Below are 22,551 nucleotides of genomic sequence, written 5' to 3'. Positions count from 1 at the left end.
GTAAACATAGCGTGATAGTTTCTAGTAATTTCAATTCCCAAATATTTGAATTTTTCTGTGGCTATTTTAAAGGGGAATTTCAAGAGATGTGTTGAGTCTTTCGGTTTTATCGACATAATTTCACTTTTGTTCCAGTTTATTCTGTATTCTGAGAAAGATCCAAAGTCCTCAATTAGATTTAATATGTTTGGTATACTGATTTGGGGTTTTGTGATATACAGTAGTACATCGTCTGCATATAAAGATATTATGTTATTTGAATATTCTGTATTATAACCGTAAATATCCGGGTGTGTTCTGATTTTTTCAGCTAAAGGTTCAATTACCAGAGCAAATAACAGCGGTGATAATGAACATCCTTGTCTATTGCCCCTTGATAATTGGAATTTCGTAGATAGTGTATTATTAGTTAATATTCTAGCCGTGGGTTTGTTATATAATAATTTTATCCATGCGATGAAGTTCTCTCCCATTTGAAATTTTTGCAATACTTTAAACATATAATCCCATTCTACTTGATCAAACGCTTTTTCTGCGTCCAATGAAATGATAGCTAACTCTTGTTCTTGAGGTTTGTGAGAGTGCATTATGTTAAGCAGACGTCTCAGGTTATTAAATGAGTGTCTCTTAGGTATAAATCCCGTTTGATCCTCATTTATTAATTTACTAACATATTTACTTAGTCTTCTAGCTAGTGTTTTCGCTAATATTTTTTTTTGATCCTATATGAACCTGGTTCTTCTATATCTTTATTTTTTTTAAGTATTAATGTGATCGTTGATTCTGCTAGTGTTTCAGGTAAGATTTGTTCTTTAAAAGCGTATGTATACATTTTCTGTAGACGTGGTGTAACTATGTCAATATACAGAACAACAGGAAGTGGTCAAGATCAGACTTTTAGTAATATAGATGTGTATATGTGTGTGTGTATATATATATATATATATATATAGATATATATGTGTGTCTGTGTATATATATGTGTGTGTGTGTGTGTGTATATATCTTCAGACAGTCTGAAGAAGGCTCTCGACACCGAAACGTCACCCATTCATTCTCTCCAGAGATGCTGCCTGCCCCGCTGAGTTACTCCAGCATGTTGTGTCTATCTTCGGTGTAAACCAGCACCTACAGTTCCTTCCTACACATGTCACCTACCCATGCTCTCCAGAAGTGATGCCTGAGTTACTCCTTGCGTGTTTTTTTTGGTAAACTTGCACCTGCAGTTCCTTGTATCCACACCGACGCTAGTCTACTTGTTACTTAACAAACCAACAAAGCACCTCCCCCAACCACACAGGCAAACTGTACCCATGACCAAAAACACAGCGGCAAGCCACCAAAAGCAGCGGCTTACCTCCAGCCCCTGACTGGAGATTGATTAACCAATGCAAATTGTAAATGTAGATCTTGTATAATCCACATCCACAGTATCTAAAAGTGCATGGGAAGGAACGGCAGATGCTGGTTTAAACCGAAGATAGATACAAAAAGCTGGAGTAACTCAGCGGGATTGGCGGCATCGCTGGAGAGAAGGAATGGGTGACATTTTTGGTCGAGACCCTTCTTCAGACGACGTAGTAAAAAGTGTGCTCTTAACTTGGCCCTAATGGCCCGTTGTCATGGCGGTGGCACTGGGTCGGAGTTGCAGGGGTCAGTGTGGCCTAGCGATGTTGTCAGTGTACTCCATCGATGTTAAATTAAATTAGATTAAACAAAGCCAAACATAATAATCTTGCTCTAAATGTTTTGTCCTTTATCCGTGCACTGCGGACGGCTTGATTGTAGTCACGTACAGTCTTATCTTTGACTGGATCGTACGCAAACAAAAGCTTTTCACGGTACACGTGACAATAATAAACTGAACTAAACTAAAATCAATCCCGATCACTCACTGAAAGCCTGATTGATGGGGAACCATGCAATCAATGTTGACCCCGGTTGCAATGTCGAAACAAGCAGCTGAAAGTAGCCCTGCAAGACTGGGTTTTTGTAAGAGTTCATTATGTTGAAACATAGAAAATAGGTGCAGGAGTAGGCCATTCGGCCCTTCGAGCCTGCACCGCCATTCAATATGATCATGGCTGATCATCCAACGCAGTATCCTGTACCTGCCTTCTCTCCATACCCCCTGATCCCTTTAGCCACAAGGGCCACATCTAACTCCCTCTTAAATATAGCCAAATGAACTGGCCTCAACTACCTTCTGTGGCAGAGAATTCCACAGATTCACCACTCTCTGTGTAAAAAATGATTTTCTCATCTCGGTCCTAAAAGATTTCCCTCTTATCCTTAAATTGTGACCCCTAGTTCTGGACTTCCCCAACATCGGAAATAATCTTCCTGCATCTAGCCTGTCCAACCCCTTAAGAATTTTGTAAGTTTCTATAAGATCCCCACTCAATCTTCTAAATTCTAGCGTGTACAAGCCAAGTATATCCAGTCTTTCTTCATATGAAAGTCCTGCCATCCCAGGAATCAGTCTGGTGAACCTTCTCTGTACTCCCTCCATGGCAAGAATGTCTTTCCTCAGATTAGGAGACCAAAACTGTATGCAATACTCCAGGTGTGGTCTCACCAAGACCTTGTACAACTGCAGTAGAACCTCCCTGCTCTTATACTCAAATGAGGTGGAGAAAGACTCCAGGTTCCCACTATGTGGGTATGTTCATTAATTAACTGCATTTCCAGCTTGACAACATTTTATAGGTAAAGACGTCAAGCTGGAAAGGGTACAGAGAATATTTTACGAGGATGTTGCCAGGACTAGAAGGTCTGAGCTATGGGGAGAGGTTGAGTAGGCTGGGACACTATTCCCTGGAGCGCAGGAAGATGACGGGTGTTCTTACAGTAGGCCCCCTTCGGTCATGACTGACCATGGGTGATGCATCTTGGATGGATGCAAGCCTGGGCGATGTCATATGGAGGACAGGCTGTTGCCCATGCAGCACGTCCCCCCCTCCACGTCGCTGGTTGTAGACAACGACGAACTGCCTTGGGGGCTCCGACTCTGGATTTTCTTAGGGGCTCCGACTCCGGATTTTCTTGAGGTTTACTCCAGAAGCCTTTTCCAAGACTGGATATGGCCACAAGGCAGTGGAGGTTTTAAATCACATAAGCCCCCACATAAAAAAAAAACAGAGAACATTAACACATACTTTTTAAAACACACTAAAAATAACAAAAAATACGGAAAGACAGACTGACCGTTGGCGAGACTGCCATCGCTGACGGCGCCACCTGGTGGAATGTGGGCAATATTCATGCTGAGTTTTATTGTGCTCCGTGCCATTTGTAAGATATCACCAAACAGTAAGGAAAAAGTTCTATAGGTTTTAATGCCGTCATTCGCCCAGAGCAGATGTAAAGTCAATCTATGATCACGCATCTACAGACCGACATTTTGGGCGGCACAGTGGCGCAGCGGTAGAGTTGCTTCCTCACAGCGCCAGAGATCTGGAGTTGATCCCCACTACAGGTGCTGTCTGAACAGAGTTTGTATGTTCTCCCAGTGACCTCCGGTTTTCTCCCACACTCCAAACACGTGCAGGTTTGCGGGTTAATTGGCTTTGGTAAAAATTGTAAATTGTCCCTAGTGTACAGCTGATAACAGCTGGGGAAAAAAAAACTGTCCCTGAACCTGGATTAGTTCCTGACCTGAAATTGCACACCTATACTCACAAATTGATTTAAATTAAATGTCCTTCATTTTTTGAATTTATTAATTTACGAATTCATTGTCGGATGAAGTTAAGAAAGGTTCCAGCTCTTTTTGATTCTGTGACATCGATGGTATTTTCCTCTGGTGTTAGCAGGCAAGAAATGAGTACGATTGGACCTTTGCCATTTGAGACGCGGCTGACATACTGTATGTCTTGGAATTAGAGAGTTTTGTAGTAATGGCAGGCAGCAAGTCACCCTGGAAACCTGTTAAGGCTGGAGGGTTAATTAACAGCTTCGAAACGTAGATGGATATATTTCCATATTTCCACCAGCCCAGGTCACTCAGGCTAGAGTGAGTTTAATGTATATCCATTAAATATTAGTTTTGTTTAGTTTAGAGATACAGCGCGGAAACAGGCCCTTCGGCCCAGCGATTCCGCTCCGACCAGCGATCCATGTACACCTACACATTCGAACCTACACATTCAATTTACAATTTTTACCAAAGCCAATTAACCTACAAACCTGTATGTCTTTGGATGGTGGGAGGAAACCAGAGCATGGGAGGGAAAACCCACGCGGTCCCGGGGAGAACGTACAACCTCTGTACAGACAGCACCCGTAGTCAGGATCAAACTCGGGTCTCTGGCGCTGTAAGGCAGCAACTCTACCGCTGCACAAGCGTGCTGCCCCTGATATTGTTTTTTTATTCTGAAGAAGAGTGTCGACCCGAAACATCACCTATTCCTTCGATCCACAGATGCTGCCTGACCCGCTGAGTTTCTCCAACATTTTTATCTACCTTTGATTTTTCCAGAATCTGCAGTTCGTTCTTAAACGTATTATTTTATTCTGTCAGTTCTTTGCAATATTTGTAAGTTTGTTGACATCAGCGAGGTACCGCTGTCATCGTGCCAAACACTCCTCGAGCTATCTTGCCTTACTCTGCACACACTCTGCAACTGTGAATTATTCTCAACTATCACATACAATTCAATATAAACATTTTGTAAGATTTCACTGCAGGCAGTAGAACAGATAAGAATCATTTTGCTCAGAAGTGTCATGGATGCTCCACTTTGCAATAATTACTTTGTGTTGCATCGTGGCCCGGTTCGGCAACTTGAACGTCCAGGAGCAGAAAAAACTGCAAAAAGTTGTGACCACTGCCCAGTCCATCACCGGCTTTGACCTCCCCACCATCGATGGGATTTATCGCAGTCGCTGCCTCAAAAAGGCAGCCAACATCATCAAAGACCCGCACCATCCTGGCCACACACTCATTTCACCGTTGCCATCGGGAAGAAGGTACAGGAGCCTGAAAACTGTAACGTCCAGGTTCAGGAACAGCTTTTTCCCCACAGCTGTTAAACACAACATCAAATAAGCTCTGAACTGCAACAGTCTATGATTGCACTATATTTGTTATTTAATGAGTATGTGTGCATGTGTATATGCACACACTGAACTTCTTTTCTTCTCCCGTTATGCACCAGGTTTACATATTCTGTTGTGCTACAGCAAGTAAGAATTTCATTGTCCTATCTGGGACATCAAACACTCTTGACTTGAAATAATAGGAATTGTTCAATCTCAAATGACACTTATCCTAATAATTCTCTTTCTTTCTATCTCCCACAGACCATATACATGTTCTACGCTCTGGCAATCGTCTGTGATGACTACTTTGTTCCGTCGTTAGACAAAATCTGTGAGGTATGCACTAACCATGAGTGGTACTTGCTCTCGAGCTTGGAGCATGCTTTTTGCTGTTGTAGTGAGGCTGGATGCATTATGTATTTGAATTGCCAATTTATAATTGCTAATATTTCCTATGCTCTCGCTGCTTAATGGTTTTTTTCATAATGTGTCGCTAAAACGTTATCCTGTTGAGTGAGCAAAGAGAATGTCAGAATTCCGCAGCGGTGGCTAATGTGGTAAAGCCATTCTAGATACCCCGAAGCTGTATGTATGCAATAAGAATAATGACTATTCGGCACATAAGAAACATAGAAACATGAGTTGCAGGTAGGATTCGGCCCTTCGAGCCTGCACCGCCATTCAATATGATCATGGCTGATCATCCACTGGTATCCCGTACCTGCTTCTCTCCTACCCCTGATGTAGCCACCACATCTAACTCCCCTTAAATATAGCCAATGAACTGGCCTCAATGACCCTCGAGTTCCAGAGATTCACCACTCTCTTGTGCGTTTCTCTCATCTCGTTTTAAAGGATTTCCCCCTTATCCTTAAGCTGGACCCCTTTTCCTGGGCTTGCTAACATCGGAACAATCTTCGCATCCCACAATCCTTAAGAAGACTAAACAGATCCCCTCTCAATCTCCTAAAGTTTAGACAGTCCTGACAATCCCAGAATCAGTCTCCATCACTCCCTCTATTAATGTCCTTCCTCAGATTTGCCAAAACTGTACCCAATACTCCACAAGACCCTGTTGGTAGATTTGTATTAGCAGCACCAAAAAAAATCGGGTACGGTATTTGTGTGCTTTCTCCCCGTGACCGCGTAAAGCTCCGCTTTCCTCCCACCATCCAAAGACAAACAGTGCCCTCCATAAAGTTTGGGACAAAGACCCATCATTTTTTTATTACATTTTGGATTTGTATTCACACATGTGGTGTAAAGTGCCCTGAAATGGGGGGCTGTGTTTAAACATATTCCCCCATGGTGAAGAGCACCATATAAAAATGGGCTTTTGACAGAGGCAATGTAAATAACCAATGTGATTTTTTTTCTATTCCCAAACAAATTATGGAGTACAGAGGCATAAAATAAATATGGGTTTGTAACATTATTGAGGGCACTGTAAAGATTGTAAATTGTGACCTAAAGTGTGTAAATTGTCCCTAGTGTGAAGATAGTTCGAGTGTGCGGGGATCGCTGGTCGGCACGGACTCGGTGTGCTGAAGGGCCTGTTTCCGCGCTGGAATCTCTAAACTAAAGTAAGGCGCTTTATAAGCCCCTCCGGACCAATTGTTTTGCTGTGCTTGATAGCAATACAGACAAGCAACGTTAGAAAGTGGTCAGGGACACTAAATACCAGAGCAACAATATACGCGTCCTCAGCACTCACCTGCCCAGGGAGCAAGGCCGCATTCCAGTCTCCAGCCTGAATAGCATTTGATTTTTGAATGGGCTCAGAGTTTAATTAACATAGTAGACTTTTTGGTCTTAAAACAACAGAGCTGTGTCATAGAGTGATACAGTGTGCAAACAGGCCCTTCAGCCCAACATGCCCACACTGGCCAACAATGTCCCAGCTACCCTAGTCACACTTGCCTGCGCTTGGTCCATAACCCTCCAAACCTGTCCTATCCATGTACCCGTCCAACTGTTTCTTAAACGATGGGATAGTCCCAGCCTCAACTACCTCCTCTGGCAGCTTGTTCCATACTTTAACAGGAGATTAATATATATTTATTTTAAAATTATATAATTTAGATAGGTTTTGAGATGCAGCACAGAAACAGGCCCTTCGGCCAACCAAGTCCGCACCAACCAGCGATCCCCGCACACCATCCTACCCACTAGGGACAATTCACAATCTTTACCGATGCCAATGAACCAACAAACCTGTACGTCTTTGGAGTGTGGGATGAAAGTGGAGCACCTGGGGAAGACCCACGCGGCCACGGGGAGAACGTACAAACTCCGTACAGACAGTACCCGTAGTCAGGATCGAACCCGGGTCTCTGAGGCAGCAACTCTACCGCTGCGCCACCGTGCCGCCCAAAACGCCACGTCACATATAACTACTGCATTACTGGCAGGCTTGCCTTGATTGTTGATTGCAATGAAGTTTTGCAAAATAACATCTGAGGAGCGAGCCTCGATAAATGGGTTAGTGCCTCTGTTAAGTCAGCAACAGGAAGATTGTTACATGCACGCAAAATTAAACCCCGCGGATCTTGGTAACTCACCCACAGACGGTAGGAGCGGACTTTAACCCAAGTTCCACCGGTCCTTCACATTTCCTTCAATCCTTGGACATCGTCTGAACTCAGTGTAGCTCTTAATAGCAGCAAAGGGCAGAGAGCCCCTCATCTTCCACAACGTCATGGGAAGCAACCTTCCACATGTGTTTGCTATTTTTTTTTATTTTCCACTATGCTTCACTGTTTGGTGGAATTCCTCTTCATCCGGGAGAATAACCACACTTCACAGCTGGGCAGCATTTGGTTAATAGCAAGCACATGGAGCAGATGGTATTTAATAAATATTTCACGGAGAGCTGCACTTGAATATTCAGCGATGTGAGGAAATGCAAACACACACTTGAAAGGTTAAAAACGAAGCACTAGTCAAACAGCACAGTGTCAGCATCTACTCTGCTGTTGCAGCTTGGTCGGCTTTTTGTTTTTAGAGGTACAGTGTGGAAACATGCCCTTCGGCCCATCGAGTCCGCACCGACCAATGATCGCCCGTGCACCAGCACTATCCTGCATCCTTGGGCCTACTTACAGAAACCAATTAACATAGAAACATAGAAAATAGGTGCAGGAGTAGGCCATTCGGCCCTTCGAGCCTGCACCGCCATTCAATATGATCATGGCTGATCATCCAACTCAGTATCCTGTACCTGCCTTCTCTCCATACCCCCTGATCCCTTTAGCCACAAGGGCCACATCTAACTCACTCTTAAATATAGCCAATGAACTGGCCTCAACTACCTTCTGTGGCAGAGAATTCCAGAGATTCACCACTCTGTGTGAAAATGTTTTCCTCATCTCGGTCCTAAAAGATTTCCCCCTTATCCTTAAACTGTGACCCCTTGTTCTGGACTTCCCCAACATCGGGAACAATCTTCCTGCATCTAGCCTGTCCAACCCCTTAAGAATTTTGTAAGTTTCTATAAGATCCCCCCTCAATCTTCTAAATTCTAGCGAGTACAAGCCGAGCCTATCCAGTCTTTCTTCATATGAAAGTCCTGACATCCCAGGAATCAGTCTGGTGAACCTTCTCTGTATTCCCTCTATGGCAAGAATGTATTTCCTCAGACTAGGAGACCAAAACTGTACGCAATATTCCAGGTGTGGTCTCTTCCATCTTCCATCAATTAACCTGCAAACCTGCACGTCTTTGGAATGTGGGAGGAGACCGGAGCTTCCGGAGGAAACCCACATGGTCACAGAGAGTGCAAACTCGGCACAGATGCAGCCCGTAGTCAGGATCGAACCGGGGGTGGGGGGGGTGATCTCTGCCGCTGTAAGGCAGCAACTCTACCGCTGCGCCACCGGGCCGCTGGTTACCTTGGTCGTTCTCAGCTAGGTTGCAGGCCCGAATTACCCCCATACACGTCAAACGTTAGTGTGCAAGCTCAGAGGGAAGGGATCCTCACCTCACCTCAGCTCCCACTCATGAGGTGAACACCTCACTTGGCTGGCGATGGAAGAGGCCCTCCTTCTCAGTTCCTTCCTGTACCACCGGAACCACACTGCCAATGTACGCTGCCCGAAAGGGACAGCGCAGACTGAGAGGAGACGGTTGCCCACCTCCTCTGACAGTGGAGAGTCGTAAGATCATGAGATCGTAAGTAATAGGAGCGGAATTAAGCCATTCGGCCCATTGTCTACTCCATTCAATCATGGCCGACCTATATCTCCCTCCTAACCCCATTCTCCTGCCTTCTCCCCATAATCTCTGACATCTGTCTAACACCTGAGGGTCTGGAGAATGATGCAATGGTCCTTCATGGTTCATCCCAACCAACTACATAACAGAGGGCTATAGATTACAGGTGTTAGTTAGTCAGTTTGTTCATTTATTTTATTGTCACGTGTACGGAGGCACAGTGAAATCCTTTTTGTTGCCTGCCATCCAGTCAGCGGAAAGACTATACATGATTACCATCAAGCCCTGCACAGTGTACAGATACAGGATAAGGAGAATAACGTTTAGTACGGGATAAAGTCCAGTAAAGTCCGATTAAAGCTAGTTCTTTGGCCTCCAATGAGGTACTGCAGATGGCAGCTAATACTTTAGTTGCCTGATAACCAATTAACCTACCAACCTGTTTAAAATGTGGGGGGAAAGTGGAACATCTGGAGAAAAACCATACAGTTTGTACATTCTCCCAGTGATTGAATAGAATTGAATTGAATTAAAGTATTCAATTCAATTCAATTCAATTCAATTCAGTCACAGTGAGAACGTACACACTCCATACAGACAGCACCTGTAGTCAGGAAAGAACCAGGGTCTCTTGCACTGTAAGGCAGCAACTCTACCACTGTGCCACCGTGCCACCCTGAATCCCCCTCATTCCTTGTTTCATCTTTGAGTCCAAAACTTTACCAGTCTTGGTCTTGGCTATACTCCAACTCCTGCGTAAGGCAGCAACAGGTCAGAACATTTTTCGATTCATTTCCAGGTTTATGGATCTCAGAATTCCACAGTTTGAATCTGCAGTATGTTTGTATTTTCAAAAGACATTTGGTTGTAGTTTCCTCTGAGACTAAAATGATTTGTTAACTGCCGCCGTTAGCACTTGTTAACTGCCAGTAGTTAACATCATATTAACACTGTTATACAATGTGTCACCAATACATCGATATGCATTCTGCAGTAAATATAATTGCGTTTGACCTTCAAGTATTACTGTTCTACCTGTAAAGTTTTAACATGAGGTATGGGAGGCTGGAGATTGGTTCAGCAGAAGTTAATGAGTTGTTTTCACGTTGCAAGCTTTAATCAGTGCAAAGCCTCGGCTATTTACACTGTGTGTCTGAGCATGCTGGTGATGCAAAGCAAGGTGGGACAATGTTCTGTGAGGAGGTTGCAAACAGTTTGGAAAGGGATAAATGGAAATTAGTTGCGTGGGCAGGAAGGTGGCAGATAGGTAGAATGTCTGCAAATTGTTCACTCTGATGGGAAGAATTTCAAATCAGAGCAACTTTTAGATGGAAATCATTTAATATTGATGTTCAGAGAGACCTGTCATTGAGTCAAACAGCACGAAGGCAGGCCCTTCAGCCCAAACTGTCCGCTGACCAAGATGCCCCCGTCTACACTGGTCCCACATGCCTGCGTTTGGTCCATATCCCTCTTAACCTTTCCTAGGAAGGACATTCTTGCTATTGAGGGAGTGCAGCATAGGTTCATGAGGTTAATTCCCGGGATGGTGGGACTGTCATATGATGAAAGAATGGAACGACTGGGCTTGTATTCACTGGAATTTAGAAGGACGAGAGGAGAACAGAGATGGGAAGATTACAACCTTCACGTGGTCCGCCTTGTTTCAACGAATGCAAGTGCACAATCAAATAAAGTCAAATAGAACAGGTTGTCCTACAACTTTAGGCTGTGCACGCCATATGCAGGGAATCTTATAGAAACATATAAAATTCTTAAGGGATTGGACATGCTAGATGCAGGAAACATGTTCCCGATGTTGGGGAAGTCCCTAAACCGGGGGCCACAGTTTAAGAATAAGGGGCAGGCCATTTAGAAATGAGATGTGGAAAAAAAAATCACATGGTGTGTTGTGAATTTGTGGAATTCTCTGCCACAGAAGGCAGAGATTCACTGGATGCATTCAAAAGAGAGTTAGATAGAGCTCTTAGGCCTTGAGGAATCTAGGGATATGGGGAGAAGGCAGGAACGAGGTACTGCTTGTGGATGGTCAGCAATGATCACGTTGAATGGCGGTGCTGGCTCGAAGGGCTGAATGGCCTACTCCTGCACCTATTGGCTATGTATCTATGTTTCTACCCATGCACCTGTCCAAATGTCTTTTAAATATTCCTTGCACACAAGCCAAGGAAGGGGAACGGGTACACTGGCAGTTACAGTAAGAACAATGGACTTAATTTAGCTCATTGGAGATCCTCAGACTATCTTTGAATGGACTTTGAAGATAGACACAAAATGCTGGAGTGACTCAGCGGGTCAGGCAGCAACTCTGGAGAAAAGGAACCGCGGTGACATTTCAGGTTGAGACCCTACTGGACTTTATCTTGCACTGAACGGTATTCATGTTATCCCTTCCTCACGTATCTGTACACTGTGGACGACTTGATTGTAATCATGTACTGTCTTTCTGCTGACTGGATAGCACTCAGCAAAAGTTTTCACTGTACCTCGGTGCACGTGACAATAAACTAAACTCAAACTCAAGAATAAGAATGTGTACAGGACTTTGCTGAGCCCATTCTTTATACAGTCTTTATACAGGACGCTTTATGCAGTATTAGTTTCTTCACCTCAAGTAGGATTTAGTTGTTTGGGCCTCGGATAACGGAGGACAAATATGATGCTGGTTTAGTGGTGTTTAAATTCTTGGTTTAGTTTAGAGATCAGGCAAGAATATCGCAGCATCAAAGCCCGGACTACAAGACTGCTAAACAGCTTCCTGCCACAGGCCGTGAGGCTGCTAAACAGCCACTCACAGTCACCTGATTCTGCGGCTGGCACGGACACTTTAATAACTGGCACTGGCCACTCAAATCAGCTGCCCCGGACATTTTTATGATTGGTTTTACTGTATTTTAACGTTGTTGGTTTACCTGCTTTTAACTATTTATACTGTTCCATCAGGGACTGGATTGTTTTTAGTGTTATTATGTGTGAAATGTTTTAAATTTCATGTGCGATGCTCCGCTATTCCCTGGGAAACCTCTTTTCATTTTGCACTGTACAACTGTTGCTTGCAAGATGACGATAAAGGTTGATTGATTGATTCAATGTGGACACAGGCCCTTCGGCCCACCAAGTCCACACCGACCAGTGATCCCCGCACACTAACACTATCCTACACACACTAAGGACAATTTACAATTTTTCCAAGCCAATCAACCTACAAACCAGTACGTCTTAGGAGTGTGGTAGGAAACCGGCCCTCCCAGGGAAAACCCACGCAGGTCACTGTGAGAACGTACAAGCTCCACACAGACAGCACCCATAGTCAGGATCGAACCCGGGTCTCTGGCGCTGCAAGGCAACAACTCTACTGCTGGGCCACCGTGCCGGCCATTCTCAGGTGCAACTGAGGTTTGAGGTGACAGGCCCATCAAAGAGCCCACTGTAACTGGGTGTGTTTCATTTGCCAGGCCAGTGAAACTGATAGATCTTGCGAATGCTTCCAGAGTATAATTTGTAAAATCAATGTTGTTAGAATAATTAGGTGACCAAGTAATCGGGTTGCTTAGAGCTGCCAGTCTCAGTGACTTGATGCGGGACAGAATGGAAGCCACCAGCTTTATAAAAACATTGTGGGTAGACAGAAATGCTGGAGAAACTCAGCGGGTGAGGCAGCATCTATGGAGCAAAGGAATAGGTGACGTTTCGGGTCGAGCCCCTTCTTCAGAATCAAAACAGTGTGAGCAGCTTTGGGCTCCATATCTGAGGAAGGAAACCGTGCTGGCGTTGGAGAGGGTCCAGAGGAGGTTTACGAGAATGATACCAGGCTTATCATATGATGAGCGTTTGACAGCACTGGGCCTGTACACGCTGGAGTTTAGAAGGATGAGGGAGAACCTCATTGAAACTTACCGATTAGTAAAAAGCCCGGATAAAGTGGATGTGGAGAGGATGTTTCCACTAGTGGGAGAGTCCAGGACCAGCAGACATTGTCTCAGAATAAAATGACATTCCTTTGGAAAGGAGATGAGGAGAAATTGCTTTAGCCAGTGGGTGGTGAATCTGTGGACTTCATTGCCACGGGCAGCTTGGAGGCCGTCATTGGGTATTTTAAAGGCTGAAATTGACAGATTCTTGATTTGTGTCAAGGGTTATCGGAAGAAGTCAGGAGAATGGGGTTGAGGGGGAAAGATAGGTCAGCCATTGTTGAATGAAGAGGTAGACTTGATGGGCCGAATGCCGATCTTACAACTTATGAAGTTATGAACTTATGAAAACAAACATGATTTTCATTTGTTTATCGATGTGCAATGTGAATTGATACAACTAAATGATGACTGCATGATAAAAGAGCTTTCTGATTTCTCTGTGGCCCTCTTGCATTTACAAATGAATCTCAGCAGATATGTTTTCATCCCCGTACCACTGTGTCCCTTTAAGAGTTCAAAATGAACTGACACCATTTTGATGAAGTTTCTCATGAATGCAAGTCCACTGTGAAAAACAAACACTGCCAGAATTGGCACTTGGCATATAACACCCCACAAAAGACAGATGCCAGTTTTTAACACAGGACCTAGCCTTTTAGAATTGTTATTGAGGAAGAAGGGTGAACAAGGAAGACTGACTCACAGGTCAGAAATGATGAATAGTGAGCATCTGTTCAGGATGAGTAAATTCTGTGTTGTAATTCAACTCTGCTGAGCATTAGGGTGGATAGGTCCAGGGGGGCTGGTGGGATCTCTCCCAAATTAGTGAAACATAGAAACATAGGAACATAGGAAATAGGTGCAGGAGTAGGCCATTCGGCCCTTCGAGTCTGCACCGCCATTCAATATGATCATGGCTGATCATCCAACTCAGTATCCCGTCCCTGCCTTCTCTCCATACCCCCTGATCCCTTTAGCCACAAGGGCCACACCTAACTCCCTCTTAAATATAGCCAATGAACTGGCCTCAACTACCTTCTGTGGCAAAGAGTTCCAGAGATTCACCACTCTCTGTGTGAAAAATGTTTTTCTCATCTCGGTCCTAAAGGATTTCCCCTTTATCCTTAAACTGTGACCCCTTGTCCTGGACTTCCCGGACATCGGGAACAATCTTCCTGCATCTAGCCTGTCCAACCCCTTAAGAATTTTGTAAGTTTCTGTAAGATCTTCTAAATTCTAGCGAGTATAAGCCAAGTCTATCCAGTCTTTCTTCATATAAAAGTCCTGACATCCCAGGAATGAGTCTGGTGAACCTTCTCTACACTTCCTCTATGGCAATAATGTCTTTTCTCAGATTTGGAGACCAAAACTGTACGCAATACTTCAGGTGTGGTCTGACCAAGACCCTGTACAACTGCAGTAGAACCTCCCTGCTCCTATACTCAAATCCTTGTGATAGGCCTGGATAGAGTGGATGTGGAGAGGATATTTCCACTAATGGGAGAGTCTAGGCCCAGAGGCCTCAGAATTCAAATTAAAGGATGATCCTTTAGGAAGGAGATGAGGAAGAATTTATTTAGTCAGAGGGTGGTGACGCTGTGAAATTCATAGCCACAGAAGGCTGTGGAGGTCAAGTCAATGGATGTTTTTTAAGGCAAAGATAGAAAGATTCTTGACTAGTACGGGTGTCAGGAGTTATGTGGAGAAGGCAGGGCAATGGGGTTGAGATGGAAGGATAGATCAGCCATGATTGAATGGTAGAGTAAACTTGATGGGCTGAATGGCCGTGGCCTTGTCAAATTTTTTTACATCTTCAACCAAAGTCAAGGTCCCGGAGGACCACAGAGTAGCCAGTGTTGTTCCCTTTGTTTAGTTTAGTTTAGTTTATTTTAGTGATACAGCGGGAAACAGGCCCCTCAGCCCACTGAGTCCACGCTGACCAGCAATCCACATACACTAGCACTTTTCTGGCGCAGCGGTAGAGTTGCTGTCTGCACAGAGTTTGATTACGGGTGCTACTGAGGTGCTGTCTGCACAGAGTTTGTACCTTCCCCCGTGACCTGCGTGGGTTTTCTCCGAGATCTTCGGTTTCCCCCCACACTCCAAAGTCGTACAGGTTTGTAGGTTAATTGGCTTGGCAAATGTAAAAATGGTCCCTAGTGAGTGTAGGATAGAAACATAGATAGAAACATAGAAACATAGAAATTAGGTGCAGGAGTAGGCCATTCGGCCCTTCGAGCCTGCACCGCCATTCAATATGATCATGGCTGATCATCCAACTCAGTATCCCGTACCTGCCTTCTCTCCATACTCTCTGATCCCCTTAGCCACAAGGGCCACATCTAACTCCCTCTTAAATATAGCCAATGAACTGGCCTCGACTACCCTCTGCGGCAGAGAGTTCCAGAGATTCACCACTCTCTGTGTGAAAAAAGTTCTTCTCATCTCGGTTTTAAAGGATTTCCCCCTTATCCTTAAGCTATGACCCCTTGTCCTGGACTTCCCCAACATCGGGAGCAATCTTCCTGCATCTAGCCTGTCCAACCCCTTAAGAATTTTGTAGGTTTCTATAAGATCCCCTCTCAATCTCCTAAATTCTAGAGAGTATAAACCAAGTCTATCCAGTCTTTCTTCATAAGACAGTCCTGACATCCCAGGAATCAGTCTGGTGAACCTTCTCTGCACTCCCTCTATGGCAATAATGTCCTTCCTCAGATTTGGAGACCAAAACTGTACGCAATACTCCAGGTGTGGTCTCACCAAGACCCTGTACAACTGCAGTAGAACCTCCCTGCTCCTATACTCAAATCCTTTTGCTATGAAAGCTAACATACCATTCGCTTTCTTCACTGCCTGCTGCACCTGCATGCCTACTTTCAATGACTGGTGTACCATGACACCCAGGTCTCGCTGCATCTCCCCTTTTCCTAGTCGGCCACCATTTAGATAATAGTGGATAGTGTTAATGTACGGGGATCGTTGGTCGGCGCGGACCCGGTGGGCCAACGGGCGTGTTTCCGCGCTGTATCTCTAAACTGAGGACAATTTACAATCTTTACCGAAGCCAATGAACTGATTATAGGAGACGTGCGGGCCAGGTTTGTTTACACGGAACGGGCGGGTATCTGGAACGTTGTGCCAGGGGTGGCAGAGGAAGCAGATCCAATAGTGAATTTTAGATGGTGTTTAGATACACACATAGATATGCAGGGAATGGAGGGCTATGGACCAGGTGCAGGCAGAACAAATTAAATTAATTTGGCATCATGGTGACACAGACCTCGTGGGCCGAGTCTGGTCCTTTGCTGTAGGAAGGAACTGCAGATGCTGGTCTGCACCGAAGATAGACACAAAACGCTGGAGTAACTCAGCGGGGCAGGCAGCATCTCTGGAGAGCAGGAATGGGTAACGTTTCGGGTCGAGACCCTTCTTCAGACTGTCTTCTTCTTTCGTGTTTCAAATGTTGACATCCCTGTCATCATCCGTTCAGTGGAAGCCATCACTTGTTGCAGAAGATGATGGTGGTGGCAGAATTAGCTTGGGATATTTCCAGTTTCCAGCCCCGTGACATGGACGCTTCTGCTGTGGGGCCTTTCGGAAAAGTCTGAAAAAGGGCCTCGAACCAAAACGTCACTCATTCCTTCTCTCCCGAGATGCTGCCTGTCCCGCTGAGTTATTCCAGTGTTTTGTGTCTACTGTTCCTTTTGCTGCACGGTTGGTTCTACGGCCCAATTGCCATGGTGACGACCTACTCTGACATGTTCTCACTGTGTGCCTTCTCTTCCACAGCGACTCCATCTTAGTGAAGATGTGGCGGGAGCCACGTTCATGGCAGCTGGAAGCTCAGCCCCCGAGCTCTTCACCTCCGTCATAGGTAACCCATCCAGATCACGCGGGCTTATAGTTCCCCCACCTTGTTAAGTCTCCTGTTGAACGGTGTGACGTTAATATCTGCAAGAACCTTACTTTGTGCATAGCCCATTCCTTATGGGAATATGGGGGTCCGCCAGAGATTATCCGGCAACTGGTGGTCCGTCACCTCCTTTAATGCAGATAAAATTAATCCAGACAGAATTTAAACCCCCCCTCCACCCCGCCCAAAGTTCCCTTGAAAATGTGGCACCTAGGCCAGGTGAGGCAGCCAATTGCTATCTCATCCACAGAATCACCACCCTCTGACTATAGAAATTTCTAAGAAAGAACTTCAGATGCTGGAAAAATCGAAGGTAGATAAAAATGCTGGAGGAAATTTCTCCTCATCTCCTTCCTAAAAGAACGTATTTTAATTCTGAGGCTATGACCTCTAGTCGTAGACTCTACCACTAGTGGAAACATCCTCTCAACATCCACTCTATCCAAGCCTTTCACTATTCTGTACGTTTCAATGAGGCCCCCCCCTCATTCTTCTAAACTCCAGCGAGTACAGGCCCAGTGCCGACAAACGCTCGTCATAGGTTAACCTACTCATTCCTGGGGTCATTCTTGTAAACCTCCTCTGGACCCTCTCTAGAGGCAGCACATCCTTTCTCAGATAGGGTGCCCAGAATTGCTCACAAAATTCCAAATGCGTCCTGACCAGCTCCTGGTGGAGCCTCGGCATCACATCTGTTGCGAGGAGTGCGTGCTACCTGGCGACCACGTGAATGCATGCACCTCATTACTCACACTCGCCTTTCCTCTTTTCAGGGGTGTTCATCACGAAGGGGGACGTGGGAGTGGGAACCATCGTGGGCTCTGCGGTGTTCAACATCCTCTGCATCGTTGGAGTGTGCGGGCTTTTTTCGGGAATGGTAAGCAAACCTTCGGCAGCCGCCTGCAAGGAACGCTGGGAACCACAGGCAGCGTCAACACACCTAAACAAGATGCATCTTGTTTGCAACCACGTTATGTAGTTTGAGAATAGCGCGGAACAAAACACAGTGACACGTAAAATTGGTAGAATTGCCGTAAATTGGCCTGTTTAGAGAGGATGATGAGGTAAAATATTTAGTTTAGTTTAGAGATACAGCGTGGAAACAGGCCCTTCAGCCCACCGTGTCCGCGCCGAACAGCGATCACCCCGCTCGCTAATGCTGTGCTGCAAACACTAGGGACAATTACACCAAGCCAAGCAACCTACAAACCTGTTCGCCTTCGGAGTGTGGGAGGAACCCGGAGAGCCCAGAGAAAGCCCACGCAACCTACAAACCCAGCACCCCGTAGTCAGGATTGAACCCGGGTCTCTGGCGCTGTGAGGCAGCAACAATACCGCTGCGCTACCCTATTGTTCTCTAAATGTTCAATGTTGGTGTATCTGAACTAGAATGTGTCGATAAGCAGTATGAGAAAGAGCAGCAGTACCGCCACAATCTTTCCGTGGAGTCACTCAGATTGGGAACAGGCCATTCGGCCCACTGCGTCTGTGCCAACCACCAGTACCTATTTCCACAAACGCACCTATCCCCTGTACTCACCCCACTCGCCACATGTACTGAATCATGAGAGGAATAGATCAGGTAGATGCACAGAGTCTCATGCCCAGAGGAGCAATGGAGGACCAGAGGACATAGGTTCAAGGTGAAGGGGAAAAGATTTGAGGAATCCAAGGGGTAATTTTTTCACACAGGACAAGCTGCCAGAGGAGGTAGTTGAGGCTGGGACTATCCAATCGTTTAAGAAACAGTTAGACAGGTAAATGTATAGAAACATAGAAAATAGGTGCAGGAGTAGGCCATTCGGCCCTTCGAGCCTGCACATCCATTCAATATGATCATGGCTGATCATCCAACTCAATATCTTGTACCTCTCCATATCTACTCTACCCAGGCCTTTCACTATTTTAAATCCAAGAACACGGATTTAAACAACCATGCAGAAACAAACAGCCCAGATAAGTGTGACATCTGCAAACGTATCCTGCTGCTGCTGCTGCTGCTGCTTGCATTTGCCACCAATTTATTCTCTGAACGCTTGGCATCTTACGAGTGTCGTTCAGACATTGATAAATTTATTGTTGATTATCGGGATTATTTGCATTATCTTGGGACACTATTTAAAGTGCTGCAAAGTTTGCCAAAGAAATGTATGACCGCTGATTATGAGACTGGCAATGACAACAGCAAATGCTGTCAATATTCAGCGGCTAAGCCCACATTTGCGGAAGGAGAAACAATTCATGTTTCAAGCCTGAGGTCTTTTATCAGAACACAGAGAGTGAGATAGAGAGAGAGCCAAGTTAACCTTTAGACTTCAGAGATACAGCGCAGTAGCAGGCCCTTCGGCCCATCGAGTCCACACCGACCGGCGATCACCCACACACTAACATTATCCCACACACGGGAAAATTGGAGACATGTGTTAATTTATCATTTATATCTTGCAACAAAAATGCTAAACTGTTTCAAGCAATTCTTCCAAAATGAGTGAATGTGTTATGCAGTCTTTTAAAGCCTAATAAACGATGCTTGAATTTGCAACATGCAAGGTACTATGGAATATTTGGCACTCCTGTACTGCCTGAACCGACTCCCGCCCTTATGCTAATAAATAGGCTGAAATAGCGACAACACTACACATAGGCAGAATAAATCTTTCCTGTTAAATCAAGCTTGAAGACTGTTAAGTGACTGAGATTAATTTTATGCGCGGAATTAAAACGTAATGATCCAGAAATGTAATTTCTTGGGAAAAAATTGCACTCTTTATTGAGGGTAGTTTCAGTTTCCACTTCCTCTACATTTTATCTTGTCTTTCTGAGGAAATTGATTTTGATTGCTGTCTGATCCGCTGATTGCTTTGAGATGCAAGCTGTGGGATCTGTTCCAACTCATTGGCTCATGTACAGCTCATGTACCAATGTTCTGTTGTCGGTAACTTATTTACCTCTCGTTATCTTCACAGCAGTCTTGCAAAACATCTTGCAAAGTCTACTGGAACATTACACAACATTAGTAGAGGTCCAAAACATAGAATGAGCTGAGACACAAAGCGCTGGAGTAACTCAGAGGGCCAGGCAGCATCTCTGGAGAAAATGAATAGGTGACGTTTTGGGTCGAGACCCTTTTTTCAGACTGAGAGTCAGGGGAGGGGGAAAACTAGCGGTAAGAAAAGGTTCAGAACAAATCAGAGCCGGCACCGATGACTCATGATAGGTGGAGCCCACAATGGTCCATTGTTGGCTGTGGAAGAAGTGACAGTAAGACGACTCGGGTGGGGGAGGGACGGAGAGAGAGGGAATGCTATTTGAAATTATTTAAGAAAGACCCACAGATGCTGGAAATATCAAAGGTAGACAAAAATGCTGGAGAAACTCAGCAGGTGAGGCAGCATCTATGGAGCGAAGGAATAGGTGACGTTTCGGGTCGAGACCCTTCTTTCGTTTGAAGAAGGGTCTCGATCAGAAACGTCACCTATTCCTTCACTCCATAGATGCTGCCTGTCCCGCTGAGTTTCTCCAGCATTTTTGTCTACCTGCTATTTGAAATTAGATAAGTTTCTGAATACCTTTTCTTGGGGTAGAAATGTTAATGAGCAGAGGGCGCAGCGTTAACAGGTTGAACAAGTTAGGTCTTTATTCTTTGGAGCGCAGAAGGTTAAGGGGGGGACTTGATAGAAGTCTTTAAAATGATGAGAGGGATAGACAGAGTTGACGTGTATAAGTTTTTCCCATTGAGAATAGGGAAGATTCAAACAAGAGGACATGACGAGAATTAAGGGACAGAAGTTTAGGGGTAACATGATGGGGAACTTCTTTACTCAGAGAGTGGTAGCTGTGTGGAATGAGCTTCCAGTGGAAGTGGTGGAGGCAGGTTCGATTTTATCATTTTAAAATAAATTGGATAGGTATATGAACGGGAAAGGAATGGAGGGTTATGGTCTGAGTGCAGGTAGATGGGACTAGGGGAGAATAAGTGTTCGGCTCGGTCTATAAGGGCCGAGTTGGCCTGTTTCCGTGCTGTAATTGTTATATTTTTTGTAATTGTTTTTCTTACCGCTAGTGCATCCGTGGATAACAAGGGAAATCAGGGATAGTGTCAAAACAAAAGATGAAGCATACAAATTAGCCAGAAAAAGCAGCCTACCGGAGGACTGGGAGAAATTCTGAGACCAGCAGAGGAGGACAAAGGGCTTAATTGGGAAAGGGAAAATAGATTATGAAAGAAAACTGGCAGGGAACATTAAAAACTGACTGCAAAAGTTTTTATAGATATGTGAAGAGAAAAAGATTAGTTAAAACAAATGTAGGTCCCTTGCAGTCAGAAACAAGTGAATTGATCATGGGGAACAAGGACATGGCAGACCAATTGAATAACTACTTTGGTTCTGTCTTCACAAAGGAAGACATAAATAATCAACCGGAAATAGCAGGGGACCGGGGGTCAAATGAGATGGAGGAACTGAGTGAAATCCAGGTTAGCCGGGAAGTGGTGTTAGGTAAATTGAATGGATTAAAGGCCGATAAATCCCCAGGGCCAGGTAGGCTGCATCCCAGAATACTTAAGGAAGTAGCCCCAGAAATAATGGATGCATTAGTGATAATTTTTCAAAACTCTTTAGATTCTGGAGTAGTTCCTGAGGATTGGAAGGTAGCTAATATAACCCCACTTTTTTTAAAAACGGAGGGAGAGAGAAAACGGGGAATTACAGACCAGTTAGTCTAACGTCGGTAGTGGGGAAACTGCTAGAATCAGTTATTAAAGATGGGATAGCAGCACATTTGGAAAGTGGTAAATTCATTGGACAAAGTCAGCATGGATTTATGAAAGGTAAATCATGTCTGACGAATCTTATAGAATTTTTCGAGGATGTAACTAGTAGAATGGATAAGGGAGAACCAGTGGATGTGTTATATCTGGACTTTCAGAAGGCTTTCGACAAAGTCCCACATAAGATATCAGTATACAAACTTAAAGCACACGATATTGGGGGGTTCAGTATTGATGTGGATAGAGAACTGGCTGGCAGACAGGAATCAAAGGGTAGGAGTAAACGGATCCTTTTCACAATGGCAGGCAGTGACTAGTGGGGTATCGCAAGGCTCCGTGCTGGGACCCCAGCTATTTACGATATATATTAATGATTTGGACGAGGGAATTGAATGCAAGATCTCCAAGTTTGCGGATGACACGAAGCTGGGAGGCAGTGTTTGCTGTGAGGAGGATGCTAGGAGGCTGCAAGGTGACTTGGATAGGCTGCGTGAGTGGGCAAATGCATGGCAGATGCAGTATAATGCGGATAAATGTGAGGTTATCCACTTTGGTGGCAAAAACAGGAAAGTAGACTATTATCTGAATGGTGGCCGATTAGGAAAAGGGGAGATGCAACGAGACCTGGATGTCATGGTACACCAGTTATTAAAATAGGCATTCAGGTGCAGCAGGCA

The 22,551-nt window shown here is 44.8% G+C and overlaps 1 protein-coding gene across 1 annotated transcript in view; it reads left to right on the top strand.

The window, feature by feature from the left end:
- slc24a3 (solute carrier family 24 member 3) overlaps positions 1–22,551 on the top strand; it is a 208,303-nt gene that overhangs the window by 139,125 nt on the left and 46,627 nt on the right. The window contains exons 4-6 of the mRNA XM_055638995.1: positions 5,305–5,379; positions 16,980–17,064; positions 17,877–17,980. Of these exons, the coding sequence (XP_055494970.1) occupies positions 5,305–5,379; positions 16,980–17,064; positions 17,877–17,980 (264 nt within the window). The remainder of the gene's footprint in view (positions 1–5,304; positions 5,380–16,979; positions 17,065–17,876; positions 17,981–22,551) is intronic.

The sequence above is a fragment of the Leucoraja erinacea genome, chromosome 8 (assembly GCF_028641065.1).
Source record: "Leucoraja erinacea ecotype New England chromosome 8, Leri_hhj_1, whole genome shotgun sequence".
Lineage (NCBI taxonomy): Eukaryota > Metazoa > Chordata > Chondrichthyes > Rajiformes > Rajidae > Leucoraja > Leucoraja erinaceus.
Note: the sequence above shows the minus strand (reverse complement) of the source record. Positions and strands in the feature narration are given on the sequence as shown.